The sequence below is a fragment of the Varroa destructor genome, unplaced genomic scaffold, assembly GCF_002443255.2.
Source record: "Varroa destructor unplaced genomic scaffold, Vdes_3.0 BEIS01000001.1, whole genome shotgun sequence".
NCBI classification, from domain to species: Eukaryota; Metazoa; Arthropoda; class Arachnida; order Mesostigmata; family Varroidae; genus Varroa; species Varroa destructor.
Window position 1 is genome coordinate 17,061,967 of NW_019211454.1, and position 27,992 is coordinate 17,089,958.

At 39.9% G+C, this 27,992-nt stretch overlaps 1 protein-coding gene and 1 long non-coding RNA gene across 2 annotated transcripts in view; both read right to left on the bottom strand.

Annotated features, from left to right (window-relative positions):
• LOC111242823 (uncharacterized) overlaps positions 1-5,837 on the bottom strand; it is an 82,565-nt gene extending 76,728 nt beyond the window's left edge. Inside the window, exon 1 of the mRNA XM_086977133.1 lies at positions 5,377-5,837. Within this exon, the coding sequence (XP_086833259.1) occupies positions 5,377-5,403 (27 nt within the window). The 5' untranslated portion in view covers positions 5,404-5,837. The remainder of the gene's footprint in view (positions 1-5,376) is intronic.
• Positions 5,838-14,156: 8,319 nt separating this feature from the next.
• Positions 14,157-17,999, bottom strand: LOC147758322 (uncharacterized). The gene is made up of 2 exons (XR_015316380.1): positions 16,825-17,999; positions 14,157-16,604 (listed from the first exon to the last, which is right to left on the bottom strand). It is a non-coding gene; the product is annotated as an uncharacterized LOC147758322 (long non-coding RNA).
• Positions 18,000-27,992: the final 9,993 nt, after the last annotated feature.

Consider the following 27,992-nt stretch of genomic DNA (forward strand, 5'->3'; position numbering starts at 1 on the left):
GACTTTTTAAAAACTTTTGTAGCATGGCTGTATATTGATTTCGAGCTACACCTTGCAAAGGCCGATTACTGCAGGCAAAGTAATCACAATGACTACTCAAAAAATAAGTGGGTCTACGTAACGTTAGACAATTCGCCACATCTGCTCTTTTCAACGGTTAAGTTGAGCTAACAAACTCACCCAAAAGAGATTTATGATGTATCTACCTGCCTGAAAGAGCGAAAATTGCTAAATATTGGAAAAAGCTGGACCGGCGGGTAAAGTTGGTGTATTATCGAGCATTCTATGGGGAATGACTCGACATGTTTAAGACTAAAGACATTTGTCAACGTTAGAATCTGTCACTGAATTCGACGACTGAAGACGACGGCTCTTCTCTTTTATATTACTTCCTTCAATCAAACGTAAAAGAAAAAAAAGTTTTTTACTTATTTCTTGGTTTTGTATATAATTTTCTATTCGATGTAATGATTTTGCCTGCTGCTACAGCTGCTGCTTAATTTGTGAATTCTCAGCTGATGACTGTACTAATTGAATGATACGAATTTCGGCAATATTCGAACGACGTCCTAATTCGCTAGTACTAATCTGTCCAACTAGCAATCGGTTTTTACTGGAAACAATTTAAGTCGCTGTTTTCAAGCGTATTTGCTTTCAATTAGACTAGAGAAAGCAATCTCGCTCGAAGAAATACAGAAAGAAAACCTTTGATTAATGAAATGAGCGGTACAGGTTAGCAAGCGCTTAGTAAAGAGGAACAAAGTGCCCCAGGCATCTGATCTGGAGCTATGCATCATGTCTCTGATGAGCCGCAATGGCGACAGAATCAACAATCGACTAGCATCATGGGTACGTATAATAGCTGAAACAAAATGAGCCAATACACGACTTCCGTGCAAAGGATCAGTGCGTAAACCAGTCAGATGAAGCTTAGCTGTATGATATGAACGTATTTGGAGTATGTGCGTAGCCTTCACTAATAATCCTTCTCAACAAAATGTTTATTGAAATAAGCTTAAGTGCCATGTCAGACTTAGTATTTTGTCGTTACTCTTGTAAAAAACATAGTAGCAAATTTAAAAATAAATTAATTATATGATTCATTTTTGTCGGCTAAAGGCCGACTCGTGAGGCGCTACAGAATGGCTGCTATACACAGGTTTAATATTAAAGCATTTAAATATTCACTTCGTATTTAGCGAATGCTCTGAACTTTGGCCGTACTTTGTTTTAGCGTTGTTTGTCGTACCTTGAAAACGAAAACGGAGTACCGAAAGGCGTGCATTACGTTTTATATTTGGCACGATAATAGGCGCTCATAATCACTTCACAATCAATCTAGATATCAGTGCTGCGGAAAACTGTCTGGACAACTTAAAAGTAAAATAATTAGAAGCCTGGAGAGCTCGCAGTAGGGATTGTGCTGAGAAAAGGGCAAATGCATAAGTTGTTTTAGAAGAACGCGCCCTGAAAGGATTAGCGGGATTTGTTTCAACGTGTCACTGCACGTGATGATACGTGAATATGACGTACGGGCAAAAGCACGATTGTTGGAGTAGGGCTTCAAAAATGAGTCCAGACCAAAGAAAGTTGCAAGATCCACATTGAGCTCGAAGCTTCTTTCCACCGTTTTTTTGAACAGCAGATAATTGTGTATAACAAACTGATGCTGAATAGTTCTTGTGTCACTGAAGAATACCAAAAGGAACTTTAAATGCTGTCCGCCAAAATAAATCTAAACTCTAAGAGAAAAAAAATCGAAAGTTCTCGCTACGATAGTGCACCAGCACACATAGCATTATTTACATCATAATTTCTTGCAAAATGCGGTGCCTACGTTATCCTAACCTCCATATTCACGCGATCTAGCCCTCCCTCTAGCCGTTTTCTTCTTCCAAATCATAAAAATACATATCTGCTTTGAAGTAATTCAAAAAATGTCGAGGAAAAACTCATATCAAAGTTAAGGTCCTTTCGTACGACTTACTTCAGAAACTGATGGCATCAGTGTGATGAACATAACTAGGATTGCTTTGTGAGGAGAAACTTTTGGAAAATTTGGACTTGATTTGGCACAGAGCCAAATCCTCAACATTTGATGACAAAATTGGAATCGCGAAAAACATGTGTCCAGTTTGAAAAATAGGCAGCCTTCAAGTTGAACACATGTTGTTTACACCGTCCCGCTTTTTTTTACGGTGAACTTATTTATCATACCTATATACTTGCGTCTTACCTAAACACTAGGTCCGACGGCTATTATTCCAAATGAATACAACACTGTGTATCGTCTACACCTACCAGATAGTCATGCAGGTCGTCTTGGTATAATCCAAGGCAGTAGGCTCGCCAGTCTGTGGCTAGTTATCGTATTGCGCGATCACCGACCTGAGGTTCGTCTTCTAATGTGCAGCTCAGGCCGTTGTATGCTTGATCTAATCAATACAACCCAACCCGGTGTCCGCAATTTGGGCAACGCTATATAGGTATGTATGAAAGAGAAAACGGTAAAGATTTACGAAGCATGATGCATAACGCTCACTCACAATTGACTTCTATCCATGGCCATTTCTTTAGGAAGCAGCGTGCTTTTCGAAAGCGTATGGTGTCCTGTGTGCGCTGACGGTTGGGTAAGCGAGGAGGTCCACACTGAATAGATATTTGGTGTTCAAGGGAACGAATACGTACTGAGGCGGTTACCAGGGGTCTCTGAGTTCCCCACTCCTTACCGTCTCCTTGCCTTCGTCGGTCGTCATACGACTGGGGGACTATCAAACAAAACACACGGTGTTGAGCAATGCACATTGTGCCTGACCCTATGACACGACATGGTTTTTATATGTAGAGCCGGACATATAGATGACAGCTACAGCGTTACTGTTAAGCTAAACATGAGCATAATTTGCGCTGTGATGTGCATCATTGTAAGAAGCCTATACTCGGAGAAAGAACTTGGTCTTTACTTGGATCATCCCTACCAAAAATTTAGTGTCATTTACCTCCGTTGGGTCACTGGTCATCTCCTAAACTGGCTTGCACGCATCCAGCCCATTGCTCCTCTATCTGCTAGACTCTATATGTCAGTCAGTCAAGGGCTGTTTTATACGATCGTGAGTTGTGCGGTGCCTGGCCCGTTATGTATCAACGACCCGACGTCTAACTCCCTTTCGTCAATGTTGTGCCAATGTTGGCAGCCTGTTTGAGCAAGCTATCGCCTCGCTTAAAGACTACCTCCACGTCCGTTCTCTCTCCCTCTGCCCTTCAATAGAAATCGTTTTTGGAGCGAGCGAAGTCCTGGTATGTTGCGGACTCGTAGGATTCTCTATCTTTTTCTCTGATCTTCCGCTAGCTTGATCTTATCTTAGAGTCTGTACGACTTTGCTAACAGGTAAGTAGCAGGCGTGTAGGCACGCCCAGGATCAGGTTCAACGCAGGACCAACACGAGAGGACTAACGAAGACCATAGGTCTGCTTGGGGACCCTTCTCCCAGCTACTAATAGTGTTGCTGTTGTCGTCGAATTAGATGGACGGAATAAACAATCACACTAATGCATAAACGCAAATGGACCCCGATACAGTACATGTGTTCAGAATTGTGTTCCAGGTACCTCTAGCAAACGGCTCAATAAAGGACACAACGGAAGTGGGCGATCGCATCGTACACAGTCACGCAGTTCCGACGAATACATACATATGCACTTGCTGGTCCAGCTGATGGTGTAAGCTGCCAACGGGGAGAGGGCGGGCAAAATGGGGAGGCCAATCCGACCCACTTGAAAGCCTTGACCATTACTTCAGCAGCTAGACAATCAACAGCCTAGACATTTAGTGCAGCGAAAAGCTAAGACGTTATAAGTAACAGGGTAGTAGCGAAAGGGACCTTCGTAGCAGAAGCCAGATGTATAATACGCGTTGATGATTACTCGGATAACGAGGTTTAGGACCGCATACTTGATTTCGATAAGTATGGACTAAAGTAAGTACGAACTGTAAGTAAGACAATGGTAGCGAACGTTGTAACAATTCATTTTTTTTTTGAACGATGCGACCTTTACTTGACAATTTTTTCATCAAAAAATGTGCTTTCCTTTATTCGGCATAACTTTTTGCCAACACCACCCTTTAGAACAAATGCCAATGTATGATATGAGAAATATCGAGTCTAATATATTTAGATGCTTCGTAATCTGCCTCAGAGTTCTCTGTAAAAATTAGTTTATAATAAATTTATCAATAGATGTTTTTCAAGTGCGCTCAAAGTATGCCAGGGCTTATTAGAAACCCGGCCACAGACATGAACGTATCAGTCAGGATACAGTCGGTTTCTTCTAACAAACCAAGCACGTGGTCGCCTTTATGAAGGATGTGTGTTTTTGTTTCCAAAAAACATAGGTTTCAGTGGTCCTTATGAGAGGTTCAGATAGTAAGTAGTAGTCGAAAAACTCAAAATCTTATTTCCCAAAAAAAATAAATCACTTTTGAGTTATGTGTTCGGTAACTTTGTAAAAAGCTCTTGTACGCAACCTAGCCACCATTGGCGGTCTGCGTCTACTCCTTTCTTTTCTAACAACTTGAAGGACATCATATAGCGAAAATCTTCATTCTGGTACTCTGTATCCGTTTAAACAACTTTACAACAACAGATCGCATTCGACCAAACCTTACGCTAGCATCTAGCTACCACGTCATTTTCCCAAAACCAAGCCAAGTGCAACAAACATTTGAAATGAAGTAAACTCAGGTAAACCATTTAATATATAGTCAAAGTGTTTGTAATGTAGTTCAATAGTATGGCGTTTCCACGGGCTTACCAATAAAGTCGAATGGCTAACCAAATCAACTATCAACTACAAAAAAATTATAGCTATGATAGAGTTAAAATGCATAACTAAATTCATAGAATACTTGCTAACCTTCAAGACTATGTTAAGCCTGACAGCAGTCCTGTAGCGGGCTCGAATGAAAAAAAAAGACACCCTTCCCTTAGCATCAATTTCAATGACTCGTTACCACTGAACTAGCCTAGGTACTTTCTGTAAGCTGACTGTTCTGGAAACCTTAAGCACTTTCTATATCCGGGCAGAAAAATTTGTTTTTACGGCTTATGAGGTTTTATAAGAGCCGTTCGATCTTGTAGCACGCAGCCAAATTCAATGCTGCAAGAATCACTCTATTTACCTGTTTAGTTTAGGCCTCAACAGAAACACTCATGTCTGGCCTATTGAGTACACTTTTCATCAGGTAAGGTTTGCTACGTATGGTGAAAACGCGTTCACATTGACTGTGGCGACAGACTAGCTAATTCGGATGTTATTTCGCCTGTTAATTTCATTTATTTTTTTGTAAACGTGAAAACTTAAAAAAAACGTACGTACTTGATAAAAAGTAGCCTTCAAAAGCATTTCTTGATCAAGAATCAAGCATTCAGACTGCAGCGTGTTCTACTAAATTAAAACGTTCAAAACCAATCAGAGATCGACTAAAGTATCTGTGCATCCTGAAGCATGAAAGAATCACGTTTCTAAGGCTCACTTCGCTGTGCTTTCCCCATTTCAAGTGTTTGTTTCCGGCATTAAAAAGCACGCGATGTTTTTTGGGCGATGAGGTTATGTCGCGCATGAGTTCACTACGAAAAGCTTTTTTTTTTCTTTCCTTACGGATGCCATATAATCTACGACATCATCATATGATTGCACGGGTTTGTAATGGCGCGTACAACGACTCAAATTATATGCTGGTCGATCGGTACACGGACTGATAAATTTGCTACGTAAAGAAAAATCATTTTGTTTACTATCAAACCGCACTGTAATGAGTGTGTTGTTTTCACGTCTGCAAGAAAATGAATGAAATTAGCAGACGAAATAGCATGGGAATCAGGTAGTCTGTCACGACGGTCGATGTGTATACATTTTCACCATACGTAGCAAGCCTTACCTGATGAAAAGTGTAAATACCAACAGTGAGTGACGCTAATGTCAAATATATGCATTTTATTATATTAAATAAGAGAGATAATCCTCAAGTATTGCCCGCCACAACTTAACTCGATCCGCTATAACAACGTGCGCATCTTGTTCCGCGTGCACTTCGACGTGACCACCGACGAACCCATCAGGCAGTGGAAAAATATAGGCGTTCTTTTCTTTGCCATTCCACTGCCTGATGGGTTCGTATTCTATTATGAAGTCGCCTTTCTTGCAGCATTTCATACTCACGATCGACATCGGAATTATCACTTCGAAAGCGTTATAATAAAATTGGCTGAATTTACAGACCACTTGTCACTTGAATCCATCAGTTCAGCGAAAACGACGTAATAGCTACCCTTACATTATCAATATTGATTTCTAAAGCCGAATCTATCAGCAGTAATCCATTAATTCTGGTGACATCTGTTTGCGAGCGGCGTCTGCTTGTGGGTCCACACAAGTTTGTTCGATAAATCTCACTCGATCCGCGTACGTTTGTAAATTATCGGGAGCCGATTCAAGGCGAACTACTGAGACGTTAGTGCCCCTAAGCCCAACGACAGTCTTGCCTAATGAATATCATGTTGGATGTGACTAAATATGTATATCGTATTGTATCCAACGAGAAAAAATCGATTGAAATATAAAAACGTATTGTGTGTTTAAATAGGTAGACGTCCAAGTCCTGTTGGAATAAAAAAATGTCAAGCGAATTTAACAACAGGCAGGAGTGGGAAATGACGCTATAAAGGCAGAAATCCAAATTTAGCTATATATCTATGATATTATAGAAACGAAAGACAACAATTGTAAACGCATATAACGGAAGCCAGCTTGTCTGGGCTTATACCACGGACCAGTAATAACTGCTATAGGAAGGTTAGATTTAGTCAAAAATTTAGCAGACAAAGCAGAAGAGAATCAAACTTCAAGTGAAAAGCCAAGGCGAGTTTCGTCTATGAGCTGCGTGAGAGTGTGTAGCGGCCATACAAAACGTCACCGTGACTCTCTTAGATACACGGATGAGAACTTAACTAGCTGGCTTGATAATAGTATTAGAAAAGTGAGAGCCGAATGGCTTGCAGGGATTAGCTTAACGGCGTGCACGATACTGAATGGGGGCAGGTAAAAGAATTTACATGCAAAATAATGGGACAGAGGAATAGGACGCATACAGCTAGGTTAAATAAAAGTGGGCAATGAACAACAATAAACGACGCCCGCCAGAAGTGACTTTCTTAACGTTCACGGTTCTAAAGGGCAGCATTAGATTTTCACAGAGTACTGTTATTTGTACTCGTCTGCGGTGCTAAGAGAAGATCACCGTGCCTATACGACACTTTTATGGATAGGACGAAGTTATTGGAAGGCATTGTTATTGGTCGATCAGTTCTGAGCTCGTGCAATGTACCTTTTCCGTGTGTTCATTGGCAAGTCATCGATTCAAATCCGTCTCTGTGCTAAATCTGTTCTTGGAAGATAAGCCACTTAGATAATGTTATGTATCGTTAAGTTAAATGAATAAAAACGTAATTACCAACGGCCATTTAGTATCCGTAGAAAGAATTGCTCCACCAGCGAGAACTAGCCGATTGACAACTGTTACTTGTATAAGATATCCCTTCTTACAAAGACGTTCTCGTCGACACGAGCATTTTGGTCTGTGGGCGCTTCGATCGTAGTCGTCTCTCGTTGTGCTAACTTAAATAACTCAGATTTTTAGAAATCAACATTTATATGCACAATTAGCAAAACCATTTAAATAATAGATGCGATAATTAGATACTGCTAAGAAATACAATCTGATCATTAATCACTCAGCTTACGTTAATTTCCTACATGGCCCATGCTTTCATGTTGGTAGCTGTGGAATTTTCCGAGAACTTTACAATGGCTGGAGAACAACGGCCGTCCCTCCTGCCATACTCTATAGTCTATTATTACAGAGCTCCTAGCATAATCCATGCGTCCCACATACGGCCAGTTGTCTCGATCGGAGGAACCACTGTGATCGTTAATAATGGCCTCTTTTCACATTGCACCATTACTATAAACTTGGCTAAAATAGCCAGTGAAAACGATCACGACAGCATCGGTATGCTAATATACTTGGACGGCGTTGCATGCCTGTGGGCAAAGCGCATGGGCACTCTACTAGTCCCCATGCGCCTTTTGATGAGTGGCGTCGAACTTGTTAGATCTCTCCCAATCCAAGACGCTTATTGTCCAATAGTTAACGACCGATATAGTCATGCCTCTGTTTTGCGCTTGTTACTTAAGCCCTTACTTCGGAGGGAACAAACACTGAATCGTATTGATTTCGGATCAAATCTGTTAAAAACTTGTCTATGATTTTCAAATTGCGATCGGTTTCCTAAAGTTTTCATGATGTTTAATGTCACTCAACTTCATTTTCCATTAAGTTTTCTGTTATTCGCTGCGTAACGTGTCATTAATCCATTGTTTATTAGACGACATAAATTTCGATTGGTGGATCAGCTTTGTTTAATTTCACGCATAAACTCGTCGTTTTAGTTATGAGATAATAATTAGACCACCTCCTGTATACGCAGAGTACGTCTACATAAACCTACTACGTTCTCCCTTCAACAAAAAATGAGGTCGTAATTTAAACTACAGAAGCTCTCGCACGATATGGCCGATTGTCCGAAACATCGCAGATATTATTAGCCAACATATTCAGTTTACATTAGCGGCAACAATCGAAGTGGCTGGTTATCTTTAATACAGCAATGTTGATCTGTACACTACTTGCCCGTCAAATGGTGCATGTTATAACAATGACGCACAAGAAATCAATCGAGAGTCGCAGAGGAGCACCTGGAGGCAAATCTGGGCGTGAGAGGCGTTTATTAGAATATGAGCCCGTCGTCATTAGGTTCACACATCTACCGAATGATGAAACATACGGGGAAAAAGGACCCAGAATAGGAAACAGTGGCTGGCATAGGCCTTATATCGCAGGAGCACGTCAGTTGAACGCGGCGGATGCACAGGGTATAGACACCATAGAAGAAACAGGGCGGAAGCGGAAACTATCAGTTGCGATTGCTTGATATTCATATGTCCTATCCATGCGCTTAATCTGACCACACAGGTTAGTACAATCTTGGACTTTGAGGTTCCGTAGCTTAGCTAGCTTCAACAAGAGGCGGCAGCTAGCTTATAGGCGAATGATGGTAATATCTAGCCAGGGCAGACTAAACGCGACATTTGTCATTCCTACAAACGCACATTAGAACGCAACGAAGCGGGAGCAAAAAACTGAAAATTACTGGCAGCCCAAAGCCATCATGTTTAAAGGTCTGTGGAGTTCAACGTATATGTGCCAGATCGTGTTGGTAATTTTTGGGGTGTACCCTAATAACATGAACGTTGTGCGGTCTTGAGTCGCTCTGAGCTTTATGCCGATGCCTGTTTAGTTCGGCGGTTGTGGCTACCCATCTATCGGGGAAAGATAATAATTTTTTTTTCCTATTTCATCATTTGTCCGCTGAGTATTTGCTAGCCTTATAATGGTGCATCGTCGAGTGGTTTTTGTTGGTGTTTACAAATGTCTTATAGCGCGATGTTATCTTGTTTCCATTTATCATCGTAATTCCATTTATTATTCTGAGAGGTCTGTTCTATAGTACTCGAGGGGCAGAATTTGAGCTGACTGACTAGAAATTTGATTATATATCATTGTCAAGCTCATTTTAATTAGCTTGCGTAACACGTATACCAAATCCTTTAACATCAGAAAGCTATTCTGGGTTTAATTGAAATATACATAAAAGTCGACGTATGGTATTCAGGAACTAAGAAAGTACAGTCTTTTCTACTATCTCTGGTAGAGTTCTAACACATTACGGTGTTGTCCTGAAAAGAGCCGTATCGTCTTGCTGTCAGCTCGATAAAACCATTTTCGCGACTAGACCGTCACTGGGACGGCTCAACTAGTTTAAGATCTGCCTATCACAAGGGGACGACATAATCTATGTAGTTGATGGCCATCTTTTAGAATACGTCGGTAATCATAGACACGTGACCATCTCTGGTTTGAATTTCAGCGACAGCAGATAGTTACTACGGCACATTTTAACCAAACCATTCTACTGATTTGTTTAAAAAGCTCCTGCAGGACCCACTGAGAGGATAGCTATCATCAACAAATGGAAAGAAATATAGCATACAGTATCTTACATCGGCACTGACACTCCGCAATGTCAGCTTGCTCTTTTCGAAATTTGGCGGGACACTGAAGTGGGCTTAGTTATGCCGTCGGTCTTCTTCTAGATAACCCCCGTAGTAAACGCCTCACGGTTCAGATCCTCGATGATTTATTATAGAAGGGACCGAGAATCAGCCGCAAAAAATTATCCCCACACCGCGTTATACCGATGTAGTACTTAGAGGTCACGCATGGACAATGTCACAAATGAAACTTGCATAGGAGGAGATACTTGAAGAAGCCGTTATCAGCCATTATCAAGAACCGGTAATAAATCACACTAAAAAATGTTCTACTTAAACTCTTTTTGTCTATTAGTCCCATCTGGTACAAGCCATCCCAGCGATGTCTTTGCGCGTCCGAGTCTCGTTTTCAGAGCTATTTTGCGTTTGGGCAGTTGGGCTTTGAAAGAAACGTTAAATACAATACATCATTAGAAAAAAAATAAGTGATATCAAATAACTTTTCAAAACCAAGCAACTTGTAACAATAATCATGAAATTAATCGTTTGCCTTTAACTTCCGTTGATATTTAGCTATCAGACTTACTATGCTTTCTCCTAATAAGAATAGCACTGCGAAATCAACAGTAGAATCGCAAATAAATATAGTGTAACTTTATGCAGAATCTAAAGTTTTCGTTTAACTATACAAGTATCTTTAGTTTGCCTACGTTCGTAAAATAGGTTTGTAAAGAAGAACAAAATGAGGCAAACAATTCATATCATACGCGTAGGGAGCAGTAGAAGAAGCGTTTCAATAAAAACCCTCATCAGACGTTCCAGTAACCAATATCGTACAATCTTACGTACTTAGATCAATATCATATTCTCCCAATAACACCATCGTTGAAGCCCATTTTGCTATTAACTCTTCGAACAGAGAATAAATAGGAGTCCATAGGAGCAGATGCCCCCTGTCGAATCATCATCTGCTTAAACCACGTCTCTTGCTTTCCTTTGTTTTGTTACGCTCGGATATCTCGCTGCCATTGAAATAAACATCAATTTGCGTTGCACCATTTCACCAACCATGGCATGACATGATTGTAACTGTGAAATTACAAATGTCACTCAAATATTTATGTTAGTTCTTGATGGTGGTCTTTTAGGCGCTGTTGTTAGATACTACAATCGAAAACATTTGTGACCAGCGTGTTTTCCCGTCCTCCTTTGAACATTTCGCAGCTGTGTCATATCAATGATCCTTTAACTAATCTGCTACAAAGCGGATGACAAGGATACTGTGGTATATAGTAAAACGCGTACTGAATATCAAAAGGATCTTGTATCATTACTGAACAAGCCGCAGTGAACGAACCAAGCATCCAATATGCATGATTGACGTAAGCGTCTGCCATGAGAAAACTACATGTGGGAATAACGATGTATCTTAATCAACGATTGCCTGCCATTTGCCTCTCATTGAAGAAAAACGCACATTATCCGGCTACTATTGCGTTATGATAACAGTGCCCGTGTGGACTAATATCGCATACTTGTGTTCTCTCGTTCGTGAGGTTTTTATGAGTTTTCATGTGTGGCTGTTTGTATGTGGAACGGGTCATGGAACGGGTTGCCTTCAGGCAACACGGCCTCCAGCCCGCAATCTCTTTCGGGGTAATACCTAGTGACCTGGCTCGTTCAGCTGTTTACCTTCTAAGGTGATGGTGCGATCCGAAAGCGAACGTAGGCGCAGACGAAATGTACGTTGGAGTACAACAGGAAGCTAGATCGAGGTAAGGGCAGTGCGATTAAAAGAGGGACAAATTGGATAGCGTGAAGAAAAACTAAAAAAGTCTGTACGCAGATAATTCATACGTATTTGAAGTAATCCGCGGACGGGCCCAAATGTGAAGAAATTCGCTGGGTCTTTCTCATGGTTCAATATTGTGAGTTTAATAAGTGGATCTGCATCCGTGGATAAGTCTTTTCCTCTAAGCTATGTGTACTGAAATTTTGAGAACATACAAATAGGTTTTCGCACAGATACAAAATCGCACTACGTGGTAAAATGAAAAACAAATAGCAAACTGATGATAAAATTAGCCAAGGACAAAATTACACAAGGTGAGGCCATTAAAACGAGAAAAAAACATGCACCGACAGATAAATCTTTCTCATGTTAATTACAGACACAGCCATTTCGAATGTCCAACATTACCCTGATATTCCGACCATCGGTCATATTAAAAGCCATAAGAAAATTGTATGATAAGCGCTGAAATCGCTAGATAATTACACTATATAACACACTCCAAATTCAAGATTTTTTTAGCTTATTTGTTTCTTTGAATTTCGAATAATGGCCTTATTTCTGCCTGGTCTAGATCGAGCCTTTTTTTTTCTAGGTATAAAAACGCGAATTGCGATACAATAGCCAAGCGGGAACTGACCCGTACATTATAAAATTCAATATGAAATTTCGTATAGCTATGCTAGGATTCAGTCAGTCAAGTTGGCATATAAGTACGGTACATATACGTAAACATTTGTGTAGCGTGATTATCTCGAGGAACGCAGTAATTGCACTGTTTCCTGCGATCCCTGTTACTTTTTGCTTGCCAACTTACGACCGTTATTAATGATAATTAAATCTATGCCCGAGAACGATTTGAAACTGATTTAAGCTGGATTCAACGGTTATTTGTTCTGGCCATAGTATGGTTGGTCGTTTTGAAAACAGAGCATTCGGATTGATTTCGTTATGGCTGACACTGTTTTCTTACAGTTGTTGAAGTGTTTGCCGTCATTCGTCCTGCTAATCTGCTTTGCAATTAGTGGTTACTTCCTGGCACAAATAAGGCCTGCTAGAAAATAGTTAGTTTCCTTTTTTGACATCCTCAAGGGAGATGAAGCCAACCCCCGAGGGGTTCCAGTTCTTGGGTGTCTTAGGTCTAACCGTTACAATTATTGTCTAGAGCGTGTGCTTGCTCACAGGTTACCAGTATCGCCTCTGCAGGACGTAACGTTTCTATAAAAGGAAAGTCTGCTGAAACGGTTTTCGCCAGTTTGATGGTTGCCTTCAACATTCATTATTACTGGGTTTGACAAACAGAGTGGATTGTAAACGTTGCTGAAGATTGCTGAGAAAAATAGGAAAAGCTCAAAAAATCAGTTCTCAAACGGAAAGGGAAGTCTTTTCGGCTATAGAGAAAAATCTAGAAAAACTGCAAAAAAAGAGCAGAAAGCAACGGCTTTCAACTTGGCGATGTCAACAAGTCGGCAACATTTGAATAGGTCGATTGTGAATAGTTGCAAGACAGCGCGTCAAAAACTGTCAAAGATACGTGGTAAGAAGTAATTTGGAATTATATTAGATAAAAATAGGGACAAACCATTCTCGCATCATTACACCAGCGAGTTGTGAGCACTATGACGTTTATGAAACTTGACGGGGTGGCTCAATACCAAAAGAAAACTATTAGCCTTGGCTTTAATTTTGCCTAAACAATATCAAGGCAAAGATAGCCATGTTAAATAGACGGCAAATACTTGGATTAAGCGCAATTTAAACCACTAATTAAACTATATCCATTACGAGTTCCACCTATTCAGGTAAACTGTCCGGTATAAATAAAAAAAAACCAGACATATCAATAGATTTTCTCTGTTACGTCGTTTGATATAACGTCACGCTACAATATATATAAATCAATCACTAAAATCACCTACACACCACAAAATTATCAGTCATTTTTATAGCTAACCAACAGTTGACAGATAATGTTTAATACTAGATGCAAAGTTGCTTAGAGCCTTGACAAAGCAATATATACGCTGATAAGAACGTTGCTATCGCCCTATAGAGCGCACAAAGCTCATCGGGCTCGCGGGAGAACGCTATAGGTGTCTTCACTGAGGTCAGGGAAGATTGATAACCGACGGCCTGTGAAACAGTTCCAAAACCGCTCTAACAAATCTGCTATCACTTGAAGTTTTGCACAGGATACAATTCAACTAAATAATTTATTCAAAATATGGTATTACAATTGGTATTATAATCAATCTACGGTCAGTCCCCGTTTATTTTTCGTTATTATCGTTCGGTGAACGGCATTTTGGAGGATCTACGTCGTTGTATAACGATAGGGAATAGTGCGGCTTCTAAGGGTATAGGGCTTTACGTGCCTAATAATTATACGATAATAGCAACTCGCCTAAAGAACATAGGATAGCTAATAAAGAGCGCAATCACATTGAGGTTTTCCGTTAACTGAGACATTATTTATATAGCTAGTAGATAGTCAAGAGCAGTGTCAGTCCTGCATATCATCGACGAGACATTTTAGTGTTAACTAACTACGTTACTTATAACTCTAATAATTTCAACGAAGTTCAGGAAGACAGTACGTCGTATAGCTATGGCCCAATTGAAAAAAAATCGTTTGCAAGCCACCGCAGCCAGCAGGTAAAGACAAATCATACAGTCCTTTGTCTTGAACGGCAAAACCTTTTAGCATCTCTTGCCCTAGATACGTAACGGCTATCGTATGCCTGTGGCCGTCGCAATGACATCGCATGATCTCACTAATCCTCTGGGTGATTACGATGCAATGGACAAGATTTATTGGGCTCTCTAAAAATTTCCAATTATCTCACTCTTTGTGGCTGTTTCTACGAGCCCTAGATGTAAGCTCATTTCAGGATATAAGACTGACTTACCAATATAATACTGAAAATCATATATGTCACAAAAACAGTGACTAACTGTCTTCAGATGTAATATTTTTATTATTATACTATCGCCTTCTATCTTTACAGGTCCTCGAAATTACCTATTTTTTTGTATGTACAATTAGATACTTGCCCCTGTCAGATATCCAACCGGATGGGTCTTGCCTTATTTGGGATCTTTTTAGACATAGTAATTATACAAATCAACTAGTTCATCTGAGCCGTGTGCTATTACTGGCGAGCTGATGTGGCTTACTATGTTATGTCCATTAGCTCAGCTGTCGGCATCAACTCAAAAGCGAATCCTAGGACTTTTCAGCCTGGCACCTTCATAAAATAATAATTACGTAGTAGAAGTTTGAGAAAATTAATCAGTCTGAATTTCTGACCCATATAGGACAAGGATAATTCGACACGTAGTCACGGTGCCTTTTATCACGTCTTCAATTACGAAAAACCAGGGCAGAATTCCCGTTGCCAACGGCGGGGGCGACCCTATAGTAAATATTGCTCTGGCTAGCTGCTGGACGCATTTCGTTAGTGTGCGTGTAAATTACTCGAATGGTTCACGTTGGCTCTTGTTGTTAAGCGCCACTTAAACGGCCTATCATCTACATCAGCATTGACAGACATGTACCTTATAGTTAACAACAAACCAATTTAATAAAAGGTAGCATTATATATAAGGGCGTATTTCACGACGGCATGCCCACAGAGATTTGTATTTTTATTTTCAGCACAGTTAATAGCGGGTAATTTGAACCTAACGAATCTTTTTCGTCCATTTCTTCCCTCCAATAGTTATGGGTTTTACATCGTGAATAGAATAGATGGTTTTTTCCTCATAGAGAAATGGAACAATTGGCAGAAGGTTACAATGGCTGAGTAGGCTCACATGGACAAAGGCATCGTCGCTAGTACTTGCTGGCTAGATATCGAACCGCTTGTAGATTTATTTTTCGCTGCTATCCGCTTAATTTTTTAAACATTGAGATGTGCTCCTTGCGACTAGATTATGGTACAGCAATGTAAACATTATCTAATCTGGTTGGACGTAGACAAATTGATGCGGGTATTCTTATGCATTTTTATATATAGATGTTCATTTTCATTATTTTTATTATTATTATTATATGCATTTTCGGCTCGAACAAATATTTTCTAGTTAACCTGTTGAACCGAAAAGGTCAACGATGACAAGTTGCATTTAGTACTTTCCTTTTAGTCGAGCACAGCTCAAATAATCTTTGTAGAGACTTAAGCTTGACTTATGTGTGTTTGTTTAAATGTCTACTATGGAGACGACGACGCCGCCGCTTCTAAGGGACATAGCTTTGTCGAAGTTCTTGCAATAGGGCTGATGGGCTTTCCAAGAAATTCGCCGATGCGGGAATGTCGAGTTGGGCTACAAACACGAGAATTGTAGAAATGAATGGACTTCTTTGCAGCTAGATCTACTGAACGTTTGATTTCTAAGCTGCATTGCTTATGTGCAATAGTTTGTGGAAAGTGTTTTTCGAAGACCAGCTGTTATTTCAGATTTAGGCTAATCACTGTTATCTTCTAGGATATAACACAATTGGTTCCTACGCAAGGTTATTACGAGCATTCGAACTAGGGATTACAGTGACTTTCGGATATTGCTCAATGAGTGCCTACAGCTCGTAGGCATTCGTATTAGTTAGCTTCTTTTCTCAGTATGTTTCCTGGAAATATTTCCCCTGTTGCAAGAGCACAATATCCACAGACACACACACACACACACACACACACCCCATTATTATTTGTTTGTAAATCTCGTAGTGGTGTTTGCGTCGCCGATTGTAGCCAATTTTGTCGTAATAAAACTGAGTTGTCTCTGAAAGCAAAAACGCTATAGACGACGATGACAATAAGGAAATCAAATGAGGGACCTAACACGCAATGTACTAAACGTCTTACACTGGACGCTGTGAATGTTTCTATCACGCCAGTAGCAGCAGTGGCGCAGACGACAATGATACCAATCACGAAATGGTACCACAAACGGACGAAACAACCGACGGAGCGGGTGGAGGGGGAGGGGGGTAGGTAGGTAAAAAAAGAGAAACTACAGAGGAAAAAGATAATTGTCCCGCCAGGATCTGTCCGCGGGCTGTGGTACCACAAAAGCATAATGATACTTCATTAAATTGCGGTGTAATGCTTCCTTGCAAACATCTGTCAAGGATAGCACAATCATTAACGTAGTGCTCACAGTGCGTATGACTAATGACTCTAGACACAACGGTTCGTACGAGCTTTAATGGTGTCGGCATCACAATGTTTCGTGATGTCGATCTGTAGTCAATGCTGTTGGTTCTTTGAGGTTAGGGAGAATGCAATGTGGTACTGTTCTCATACCGAAGAAGATCAAAAGCGGGACGTGCTACGTTGTGTTATCCAGATGAATTTCGTGTAGCTGGTTCAAGTACATTTAAAAAAAAAAAAAAGAAAGAAAAAAACGGCGAATTTCTTATAGCAAACTAACTAGTGATAGTACTGAAATAAATGTTTTGAGTTTCACGTCCAGTGTTACTGCCTTCATGAAGCATTGCTTGGGGCAGCTGATGCCTCCCAGCACGAAACGAACCCCGCGACTAGTTTGCTCGGATTCGAACCTAGACGACCTTATCAATAAAAACATGCTTAGCAACGCCAATCATATGGAAATCTTTGAGAAAAAAAATGCTTCAGTAAGGAAAATATAGTTGCATACTCTCGTGTAGTTTTCTCTCAGCCAAACATTTGGTCTAGAGACCTCACAACTTCGAGCTGTAGGGTCCGCATAAGCTCGACTGCTTCGAAATCTGTAAAATGCGCGTAAGGTGATCACTTAGACACCATTTGTATCCCTCAAGTTTCTTCCCCTACTGTGGAGATACTTTCTGTGACAAAATCTACGTAGAAATGCCTGGCATGATTGCATCGATTCGGAGTCATAACTTTTGCTAAACTTTCGTATCGGCCTAGCATGAGTACCGCTTCACCTGCCAGCAGACAGAACAGTTGGTCTTCCGCGTTGGAGCCTATTAGGAGTGACACGAACGTAATGCTGATACAGAAATGCTCACGTATTAGTCAATACAGATAACTCCGCTATTGACGCTGGTCTGACATAGAAGAAGAAAAAGAAAAACGTAATAATTTAAATATATTTTAGTATACTTTACCCCTTAACAATAAAGCCATATTGATTATACTTTTTAGGAAAGGGTCGCGGTTGAAAGTTGCTTGTTATTAGACCAGATAGCCAATCGTTTTAGAAATGAAAGACGTAGTCGAATAGGAGACTTAGGAAACAGCAAATCTAGAACTATTGGATTGTTCGAAGAAAAATCCAATACGTTAACTGAACAGTCCCTGGCGTGTATATCAATGAGGCTTACCCAAGAGGATGATATTATATAAAGTTCAGAGCATGTAAGGAAGGTTTACGCTTACTTTTTGAGCATACATGATATTTACTAGCGCCGTAGCTGCGCAATCCGTAGAGCTTAAATGGCGACGCTAGATGCAGTAAAACTGATCAGCATTAGTCGAATACGGTCCAAAAAAATACTAGATCTGCAATGCAGCCAGAATTTAGGGAAAGATAAAAGTAATACAGTTATTTGGGTAAATAAATGCTATGTCATATAAGTGAAGCATGTTAGTTACCACAGGCACAGACCAAAAAACCACCAGGTACATGATTCAGAAACACCTAGGATGTGACTATTTGGCAAATAGAGATAAAGTAAATCTTCTGCAAGAGCAGCCAGAAACGCATCGACCAGATAGTCCAGAGACTCACGTGTTTGAACGCAATCGCATTAGAAAATACACGAATGTGTTTACGAAACAATGTCTCGGTCGGCGGCGAAGCACCAGCGTCGGGCAATTGTCTCCTCTTACGACAATCTAAAAAGGTCAGAAGTATGTTCCTGAAAGTACGACGAAGTATCAGGCCCCGGTTTTTTAGACGTCTCCGGCTTCCCCGGATTCTGCCCGTGGAAAGCTGTCAGAGCGAAGTTCCAGCTCGCAATGGCCGCGCGAAGAGCGCCGATCGTAGACATGTGAAAAGAACGTAACGGACAGAAAGCAAGAGTCAGAACTAAAATAGGCGAATGAAGGCAATCATCATCCCCTCAACTGGTTGATACTAAGCGACAGAATAAGAAAGTTAAGATGACGATGTCTCTGACGAGCTTCGATGACCAGATTGTGTCGATATAAAAGCCAAATAAACGAGATGCTGTTTCAGTTTTTGCCTGTGATTCCATTACATAGGATTTCAGTTCTTTTCGTTCCCTAAGACGGAACAGCCGTGACACTCAGATGCTATTGTACCCCATGACGTTATAGCTTCATCGCAATGTTCGTTGATAGACAGAAGCTGGCAAGCTGGAGGTCTCAGGCCTAAAAGTAAAGGTGAAACTGATAAAACTGAATTATTAGTAGTCACATTCGACAGGTTACAAAGTACTATTTTATTCGTTCAGGTCAATTAGATTCATTAGTTTAAGAAGCTAATTCAATTTATAAATGAGTTAAGAAACTAACTGAATTAGGTATGCCATATGCTGGATAAGAGGATATTGCTTGTTAAAAGAATCACAAGGATAATTACAATCTCATTCGATTCTTCTTAGACTATATATATATATATATATATATATATATATATATATATATATATATATATATAACTTAAAGGTGGTTAAGTTTTCGTTGGATTGAACTATCACTATTAGTTCGCTAATGGCAAATTTTGGGTTAAGGCAAGACGGCAGAGCCCCGGTCGGAGTTGGCAGTTTTGCGGCGTTACAATGAGAGCCCTAAGGCCCTGCAAACCTCAGCAATTTCCTCTAGTTGCCCACATTTATTCAAAATTTTATTATAACTAATTCGCTGTGGTGGCTTGTTCTAATACGAAGATTCCGCGCTATAATAAAATATGTACTATAACGAGTTAGTAGTCTTTAAAGCACTTGTATCTTTATACCTCAGACTCCTTCACAATTACAAACCTCTCTTTCACTAGCTCGAAAGTTCGAAGTGCGGTATGTTTCTTCAATAACATGGGTGATTAACCACATTATTAGAAATACTCGTTCTTCATATAAAACAGTGGTATACCTTCGTCAATTGAATTATTCCAAAACGTTTATGGATCTCATTACTTTTCCTGGTGGCAGAATTTCGCTAAGACAAAAAAACATTATAGAAATGCGCCAAATAGCTTGTATCTACAAAACCGACTATATATATATATATGTTTTCATAGTAACTTAGTAACGTATTTGAGCGATAATCGTAGAGACAGATTATGATCTAAATTTGAATCAGAGCATAGGCACACTTCGTTTCGTGTTGGGAGCCAGCCGTCTGATAGAACGTCGCGAGATGATAGCGATAGCGGGCATAAAACATGCGAAATAGACATTAGATATACGCATATTTCCTGAACTGTGAGAAATCGTCAAAATTTTTAAAAAATAATCTACAAACTTTTTTTCAAACTACTATATTATTTGCACACATTACAGTTATATAGAGCAGTGTCTCTTTTAGTAATGGAATAAGCAATTTCGATTTTGGGCACGAAGAATAGGATGGAAAGTCGGATTCGTTTTTTTTTTTTTAACACTTTAAACGGTAATGCCGTTCTATGGTCATCACGACGCCTTTCTTTGCCCTGTTCTAAACAACTATAGAGGAAGGTGTTTGCTTCTTCAAAACCAAAATGGGTACAATTATCGGTTTGTATTGTACACACTCTAGGGTCTTGTAAATTCCATTTTGGACAAAGATGATATCGCAGCATGGGTTCTTCCTAAATGGCACATCCTGTTGTTCGGTAAATGGCTCAATAGCCCATTTCTTGCGCTCGCTTTGGTATCACTATGAAGAATCTTCTCCATGGTTCCTTTTTACCGTCATTCAAGAACTATTAAACATTACAGATTTTGTTAAAGATTATTTTATTTTCTAGCTTACCAGTATTAAGCAGAACATTTGTTCTCGTACGTATTCTCTATGTCTTCTAAAAATGATTATTTCAAATTCATATCAGGATGGTGCAAGGAGTCGATAACCTTCTTGATTTTCCAATCTATCCCCTACGTGGCGATTACCACGCCTTTCGCGCGATATTCGAAATCCGCTACCGGGTTGGTCACGGGCCAAGAGTGGCCGCTACCCCTCGCGATCGCGGCCACTGTATAATCTAAGGTAATTCTATACTTTCGCTCGCGTACAGTTAGGTCCGTTTTTCGATAGCATATGTCTCAGAATTCCTAAACTTACCCTTCACGGTACACATCTGCACACATATATATCCTTGTATTTATTGGAGAAAAAGCACGGCTCTCTACTAATATTTCTTAAAATCAAATAATCTATCGGAAGCTATATATATATATATATATATATATATATATATATATATATATATATATATTCACTATATATAAATAAATATATATATTTATTTACATATAGTGAATGTATTGCGACTCTTGTGGCTGCTGTTCTCAATTTTTTGTTTCGATTTCCGATTAGCTAGAGTCATTCAGCCACTTCTCTGCAGGCTGATAAAGAGTATGAGTATAGTTATTGACTATACTTGGACTCTGCTCATTCAGTGCTACGTCCGCCGCATCAATATCACTTGTTCTACATAAACATGAGTGGTAACCAGTGAAACGATAATTTCGCTAGACGATAGCTAGTCAGCGACACCTACGAATTTACTGGACTGAAAAAAGCTTAACAATTTCAACAAGGTACACATCCAACTCATAGAGGAGTCTATCCTAAGTATGTGGGTGCTCCACTATTCTTTTTCTGCATTAGCCATAAGTTTGTCTTAAGGCTAGCGGGCGAAAAAACCTTTTTTCTTAGTTTTCCCCATTTTCTGCTTGAACCAGCAGCTCGAGCTCTTTCATCTTTTGTCGAACTTAAAGTATAGGAAGCGCTGGTGCCCAGCAACTCAAGCTCTAAATCGCAAACTTCACGAAGCTGACAAATTCGACGATCGCATGGATGATGAAGTCATGTTCTTGAATGATGTCGGCGCCTTTCTTCGCACTTCTAACTAGGTAACCGAAAGATAGATATACAATGTTTCAAGTCTGAAGAGGTTATTTATTCCTTTTTTACCTCGATAAAGCGATCCCTCCCAGGGATCGCGCAAGGCAACCAAAGGACACGAGCCACCTGAAACCTGTGCAAGAAGGTCATGGAAAATTTGCAGGAATGCCCGGTGCTCTTGCAGTGTGAACACTGAGCAACGATGACTACTATATAATATACTGTATAAACCAGTGTAGAATTTTGCCAGCATAAGCTATGTTGATCCCATACTATATACAATAATACGTACTTTATTGTTGGCGGATTCGAATTTGCAGTTGTGATATGTAGAATGAAAAGTCTATAGTTATGAAGCTCTCAGGAATCAAATAGTAGCTATTCATTAGCAGGTAGTGACGTACAAGCACTGCAAGTATGACGTGGAACATTTAGACGCTAGAATAGGCTATAATGCTTAACTGTTTTGTATTGAATTTGGCGAAATGTAAAAAGCCGAAGTAATTGCCTGAAGTTCCCAATTCTGCTTAGAGACAAACTTCAGCGCCCGCATTTACGGCAACAGGACCTCCTTGCAAAAAATCGTACGGCTTCCTTTAGAATTGTCAACTCCAGCCACTCTTTTGCTTTCCCGCCAATTTGCCCAAAATTTCGCTACAAGTTAGCTGGTCGTAATAGACCACTCTGGTAGGAACGTTTAGCGTCATACTAGTAAACCCTGAACGTCATTTCTTGCAGTATTCAACCATTTTAATCTTTAATAACTTCCGTGACCCCGGATCCTTTGTTCCGCACTGTCGCAAGGACTTAAAAGGCTAAAAACGTTGTTCGTTTGCCGAAGTCTCTAAATCGCATTATCGAAATTGTTCAATATTTTAATAGTTCGACTTTGTCTTCCGCTCGCTTGCTTATTCCGCGCAATTTGGCTTGTTTAGCAAGTCCTGCAAAATTCAAATGCAATGTATATAATTGTGCTGTTTTTATGTGTTTACATTACAATACACGCCAAGTAAACGTTGAATGGATGCATAAATAAAACGTTTTCTGTTGGCATATGGAAAAGAGCTCACTCGAATATATGTATTCGTTTAGATATAGCTTATGCAATAAAATGGTCAAGGCCAAGAATTACTATTTCAGTGGTCATGCAATAAGGGACAGAGTTATATAATGTGTGTTTTATAAACGGGAAACAATTATACTTTGAAACCAATCGCACTGATTCCCTATTTCCTGTGGTAGGTAAAGTTTTTGAAGAAATTAGGGCCTCTTATATTTATGCTTTTCGAATCAAATATAGTCTTCTCGATCCATACGGCATAGATTTACCTTAAATTCTGTACACAGCCGGTACATAACATGCGCGATTAGATCACTTTCTTTTTTTGTAATTAATCAGAAGAGCGAGATCCATAGAATTTAGCACGACTTAAAGCTATTTTAAGTGCCTAATTCAACTATTCCTATATATATATATATATATATATATATATATATATATATATAATAAGATTTGTTAAAAAGGTGGGAAAACCTTCGTCTGGACTTTTTCCGTAATATTTTCAAAGTCTCCCAGAGGCTGTGCATATCGCCTTTGACGTATGCATTGTGGGTTTTATACATTGATTTATCTATTACCTAATGTCAAAAAGGATCTTGAAGTCTCCGTCGATCTTCTTTGATAACGGACTTCGTACTGCATAACGTTGTAGATGGTGCTTCGATTGTAGGCCAGCAATGCCAGCTTACCTTAAAGTGTGATGATGAAACCTGTTTCAATCCGCGTAAACAACGACGTTGATAACGACTGCACTGTCCGATCGTCACTATCACCTACAAGCTATCTATTGATAATCTGGATTTTACTGCACACTTTATCAACTGGTTATCTTTTTTTTTTTTTTATTCTTTACAATACAATATTTACATGCTTTGTTATGAACAGATCAGATGTGTACATGCGTAACCCTGTAAAAATCGTATCCGTTCTTGGGAAGCTATTATACTGTGAAATGTTTCAAAATCCCATTTTAAAAAAATATCCGAATACTATAAAAAAAAAATTCAATTCGAGCTTAAAGTAGACGATGTAATACCATTACGTCTTCTCGGTAGCTTACCTAACTTGAGAAATTTGACAGTTTTTCTTTAACGAGAAACGCAGTGGCTGAAGTTTTGTTCCGAAAGAAAGTAATAAATTGCACGGAAAACTGAACTGCAACTTTATTTACCGCTCGAGGAGGTTCGCTGATAGAAAAACAGACCACTAAAAATAGTGCGTTTAGTTACCACAGTCAGCAATGGTTTTCTTATTCGAAGTGACTCTCTATACCTCTATGATCAAGAAAAGTATTTTTTGAATCAATAACATGGATCAGTCACATCAATTACATTAAAACATATCCTGCAACAGTGCTTTTTCCGCACTCTAATAATCGTACGACGATATTGGCGTATATATATATGCGGTGTACACATAAAATTTATTAAAGAATTCTGCCAACTAGACGTCTATATACGATATCTAACATAAGCCTTATGGCGACAAGTGCCGGACTCTACAGCAACTCGCCTGGGCTAATATAGGTGAAGATAAGGTTATTTAAAAAGCAATAAGATTCGTAGTATTCGCCGGTACTATTTATCGTTTCCAGTGAGTATGATGCGTTACTAAATTTCCATTGTTGTCAGCCAGTCAATGAAAGATTCGCGTCTGAGGAATCGAGTAGTATAGAGTAATGTAAGGACACCGTCCCTGTGAGATAGATGTTCTTTCACTTCGATTAGCTAGGACGATTTTTCTGTTCCCGTGGTGACGTGTCGGAATCGGACCTCGTTGCGTGCCAAAAGGAGGCAGCCGTTTGAGGCAATGCTTGACTAAAGTAAAATTGGACGTAAACCTCTAAACGGTTGGATATTTCCACTCTCTTCTCCCCCTAAGGCTAATTCTGGGATTTATGAGAACCCCATTGAAAAGATTGCTGAGCATTACACATTTTTTGTGTTCAATTATGAAAAATTAACTTCTCTGAAGATTGTCACTTGTGCTAGAAGTAACTGTGTCAACGATATTATTCAAATGTCTATATATTCAGCTGCATATATTTCGACTGAAGGCCGTTCACGTTCAATGTTATGGGTGCGGGTACGATAGGCACTCGATTTCCCGTTTCAAGTCATTAGTTATTTGATTACTAGTTAGATCTATAGTTCATAAGTAATGGTAGTCGTGACACATACTCTAGATACGGATGTCTAACATTGATGTATCGATAATAGCTACAGATCCCCAACAGAAGTTGTTAGAATGGATCTCAGAAGCAGAGAATGGTCGGGAAGTCAGAGAGCAAGTTGCTTTAGTTGCGTACGTTACAGACGGGGATAAACCGCAAAGAAGCCTAGCAACGACGATACTAATTACATATGATTTTAATATCTTCGCGAGAAGGAAGTTATTTACAAACTATGGCGAATAACTGCGTCCTTGCTCGCCGTAGTTTTGTAATAATGTATCTGCGTATCAACCGACGGAACCCAGAGGTGGTCCAAGTTTGAAGACACATTTGGATTTTCTAGTGAAAGCCTGAGCAAAGAGTTACATGATGAATATTAAGGCTACCGTAACAGGGTTCTGAATCAGTGCTGAATAATGGTGCCAAGGCCCATCCTAGTTGTTAGAACAGTTGAGCAGTTGTGGGGGAATCTTAGGTGGAATGTCTATACAGCACTCGTTCCTGCGTGCCGATAACAAAATTTCATTGCTGTTCAGATTTGAAGATTAAATGGTTACGAGGCCGATTGAGCATCTACTTTACGGCTTCGGTCGTAGTCAAGCCCAAAAAAACTGCAAAGCCGAAAGTCGTGAGGTATTTATACATCGCCAATTCCATTTCTCTCCCCATCTCTCTAAGGACAAACGCTCTCCGGTCTTGGTTAGTTATTCGTTCGATTGCTCTGATAAGATTTTACACTATTCCATAGTCCCGTGCTCGTGTCACCGGTGACGCCACGGTTCTACCATAGAATCTGACCGTGCAATGTAACAAAGAGATAACGATCTCTGGAAGGGAATAGAAAATCATGAAAGCTTAAAAAAGGCGGAAAAAGAAGAAGGGCGCAGGATCCATGTGTTGCCTGAAACAACTCCGACGCTTTTAATCCTATTGCGCGGCCTCCTGTCTTCGAGTAAATAGCACCCACAAAACAGTCTAGTCCACATGCGTGTGTGTGAGTGCTGCGGCCTGTTCTCTTTACGGTTACTCGCAGAGCCTAGATTCGTCATTGCAGCAGTGGCGTGCCAGAAAAGCTTTTCTACGTTTGCCCATTTTCTGCCTGACCGGTAGCGTTAGAGCTCGAAACTGCGGAGTAAAAGGTGCTGATGCCAAGCAGCCCAGGCTCTCAATCGCGAGACATCAGATGCGTATTAGGCTCGGCAAGCGCATCTTATTCGAAGTTTTGAGAGCTGTGCTCCGCTGTGTTTTATGCCCGGTACTTGCTTTGCTTAATTCTGTTTTCTCTTCGTTCATCGTGCCGCGGGTGGAAACTGCCCTTAACGAAGGAGCTAGTTTGCGTCAGCCACAGGACTTGTAAAGTCCGACAAGCTCACACACCCATGACAACATAGATGATGACCCTAAACTTACCCTTAAACTCTTGTTTCCGGTTTTTTTAATAAGCTTAAGAAAGACATGTTTCTGGGCGGGCCGGCGCTTTTGTCTTGTAGCTCAGAAGAAGATTAGAGGTTGTTTCTAATTGGAAAGCGCTACATCGCTCGTTCGATTTGAATCGAGCGGATTTCTTTTAAGTTCATATAAGACAAGTAAAGGACACATAGTACCTGCCACCTGCAGAAGAAATTCATGGAAAACGGACAAAAGTTGACATTTGGGGCGAGCTCTTAGAGACTTCACATTCATAGGGCTAAACGAGAGTAAAACGCTGTGCGATGTACTTGCCAAAATAGCATATGTGGACTCGATAGTATGTACACTTACAAATATAATAGTATTCCTTGTTGCTAGCAAAAGCTAACTCGAAAAATGTCGCGATACATAGGTGAAAGAGCAGCAAAATACGTAAAATGGGTATTCGAGCTAACGAGTTTGACAAGATGTTATCTTATTAAAGAAAAGAAGAAGTCCTACTAGAACAGACCTTACGGTAAACGGTCGGTGTGTTATTCTTCGGGAATCATAAGGAAAGCGGCAAGCTTGCAGGATTTAATGCCGGTAGAAATTTCTCAATTATTCGATTTATCTGTTGGACATTACGACGTCGCAGTAGACAATAATTCACTTTATGTCACTGCTATATTGACACATATATTCTTGTGTGTACATAGGCGTTCGGAGATTCGAACCAGCGATGCTTTGGATTTAACGAGTATCATCTCTTACTGCTGCAGTACATCCTTTATATAAGGTATACACTATGTATGCATCTTGAAAATAACACATACGCACATACATCGTATTAGATGTCCGGCATAGCCATCTAACGTTGCTAGGGATCGATAACCAACGACTACCGGACGGAAACGAATTGAGTCTACTGCAGATTTCAAGCCCAGAGTTCCTCGGATATCACGTTAACACTGGATCATCGGGGCCTTAGAAAAATAGCTATATATGGATAGTAAAATAGTTAGCGGTACGTTATTTAAAAATGAAACGTTAACAGCGTTAATCCGAATAAAAAAAAGAGGCTAAATATCTGTTGTGCTTGCCATTGGCTGACTGTAAAATCTGCGTGAAAATCCATGGCGTTCTTTAAAACGATAGAATTAGTAGTTGACGACCTCCGAATTTCGTGAATCCAAATGTTCCCCCTTAGAGATGCAAGGTAATTATATTAACAGATAGTGTCTACTTGAGTATAAATACATGTCAATATTCCAGTGACGTGGTGGCCAAAAACAGCAAGATAAATCGACTATAATTTGTTACAAAAGTTGTGGAAACCGAGTGTTGCTCTCCCCCCCCTCTCTCTCTCTCTCTCTCTCTCTCTCTCTCTCT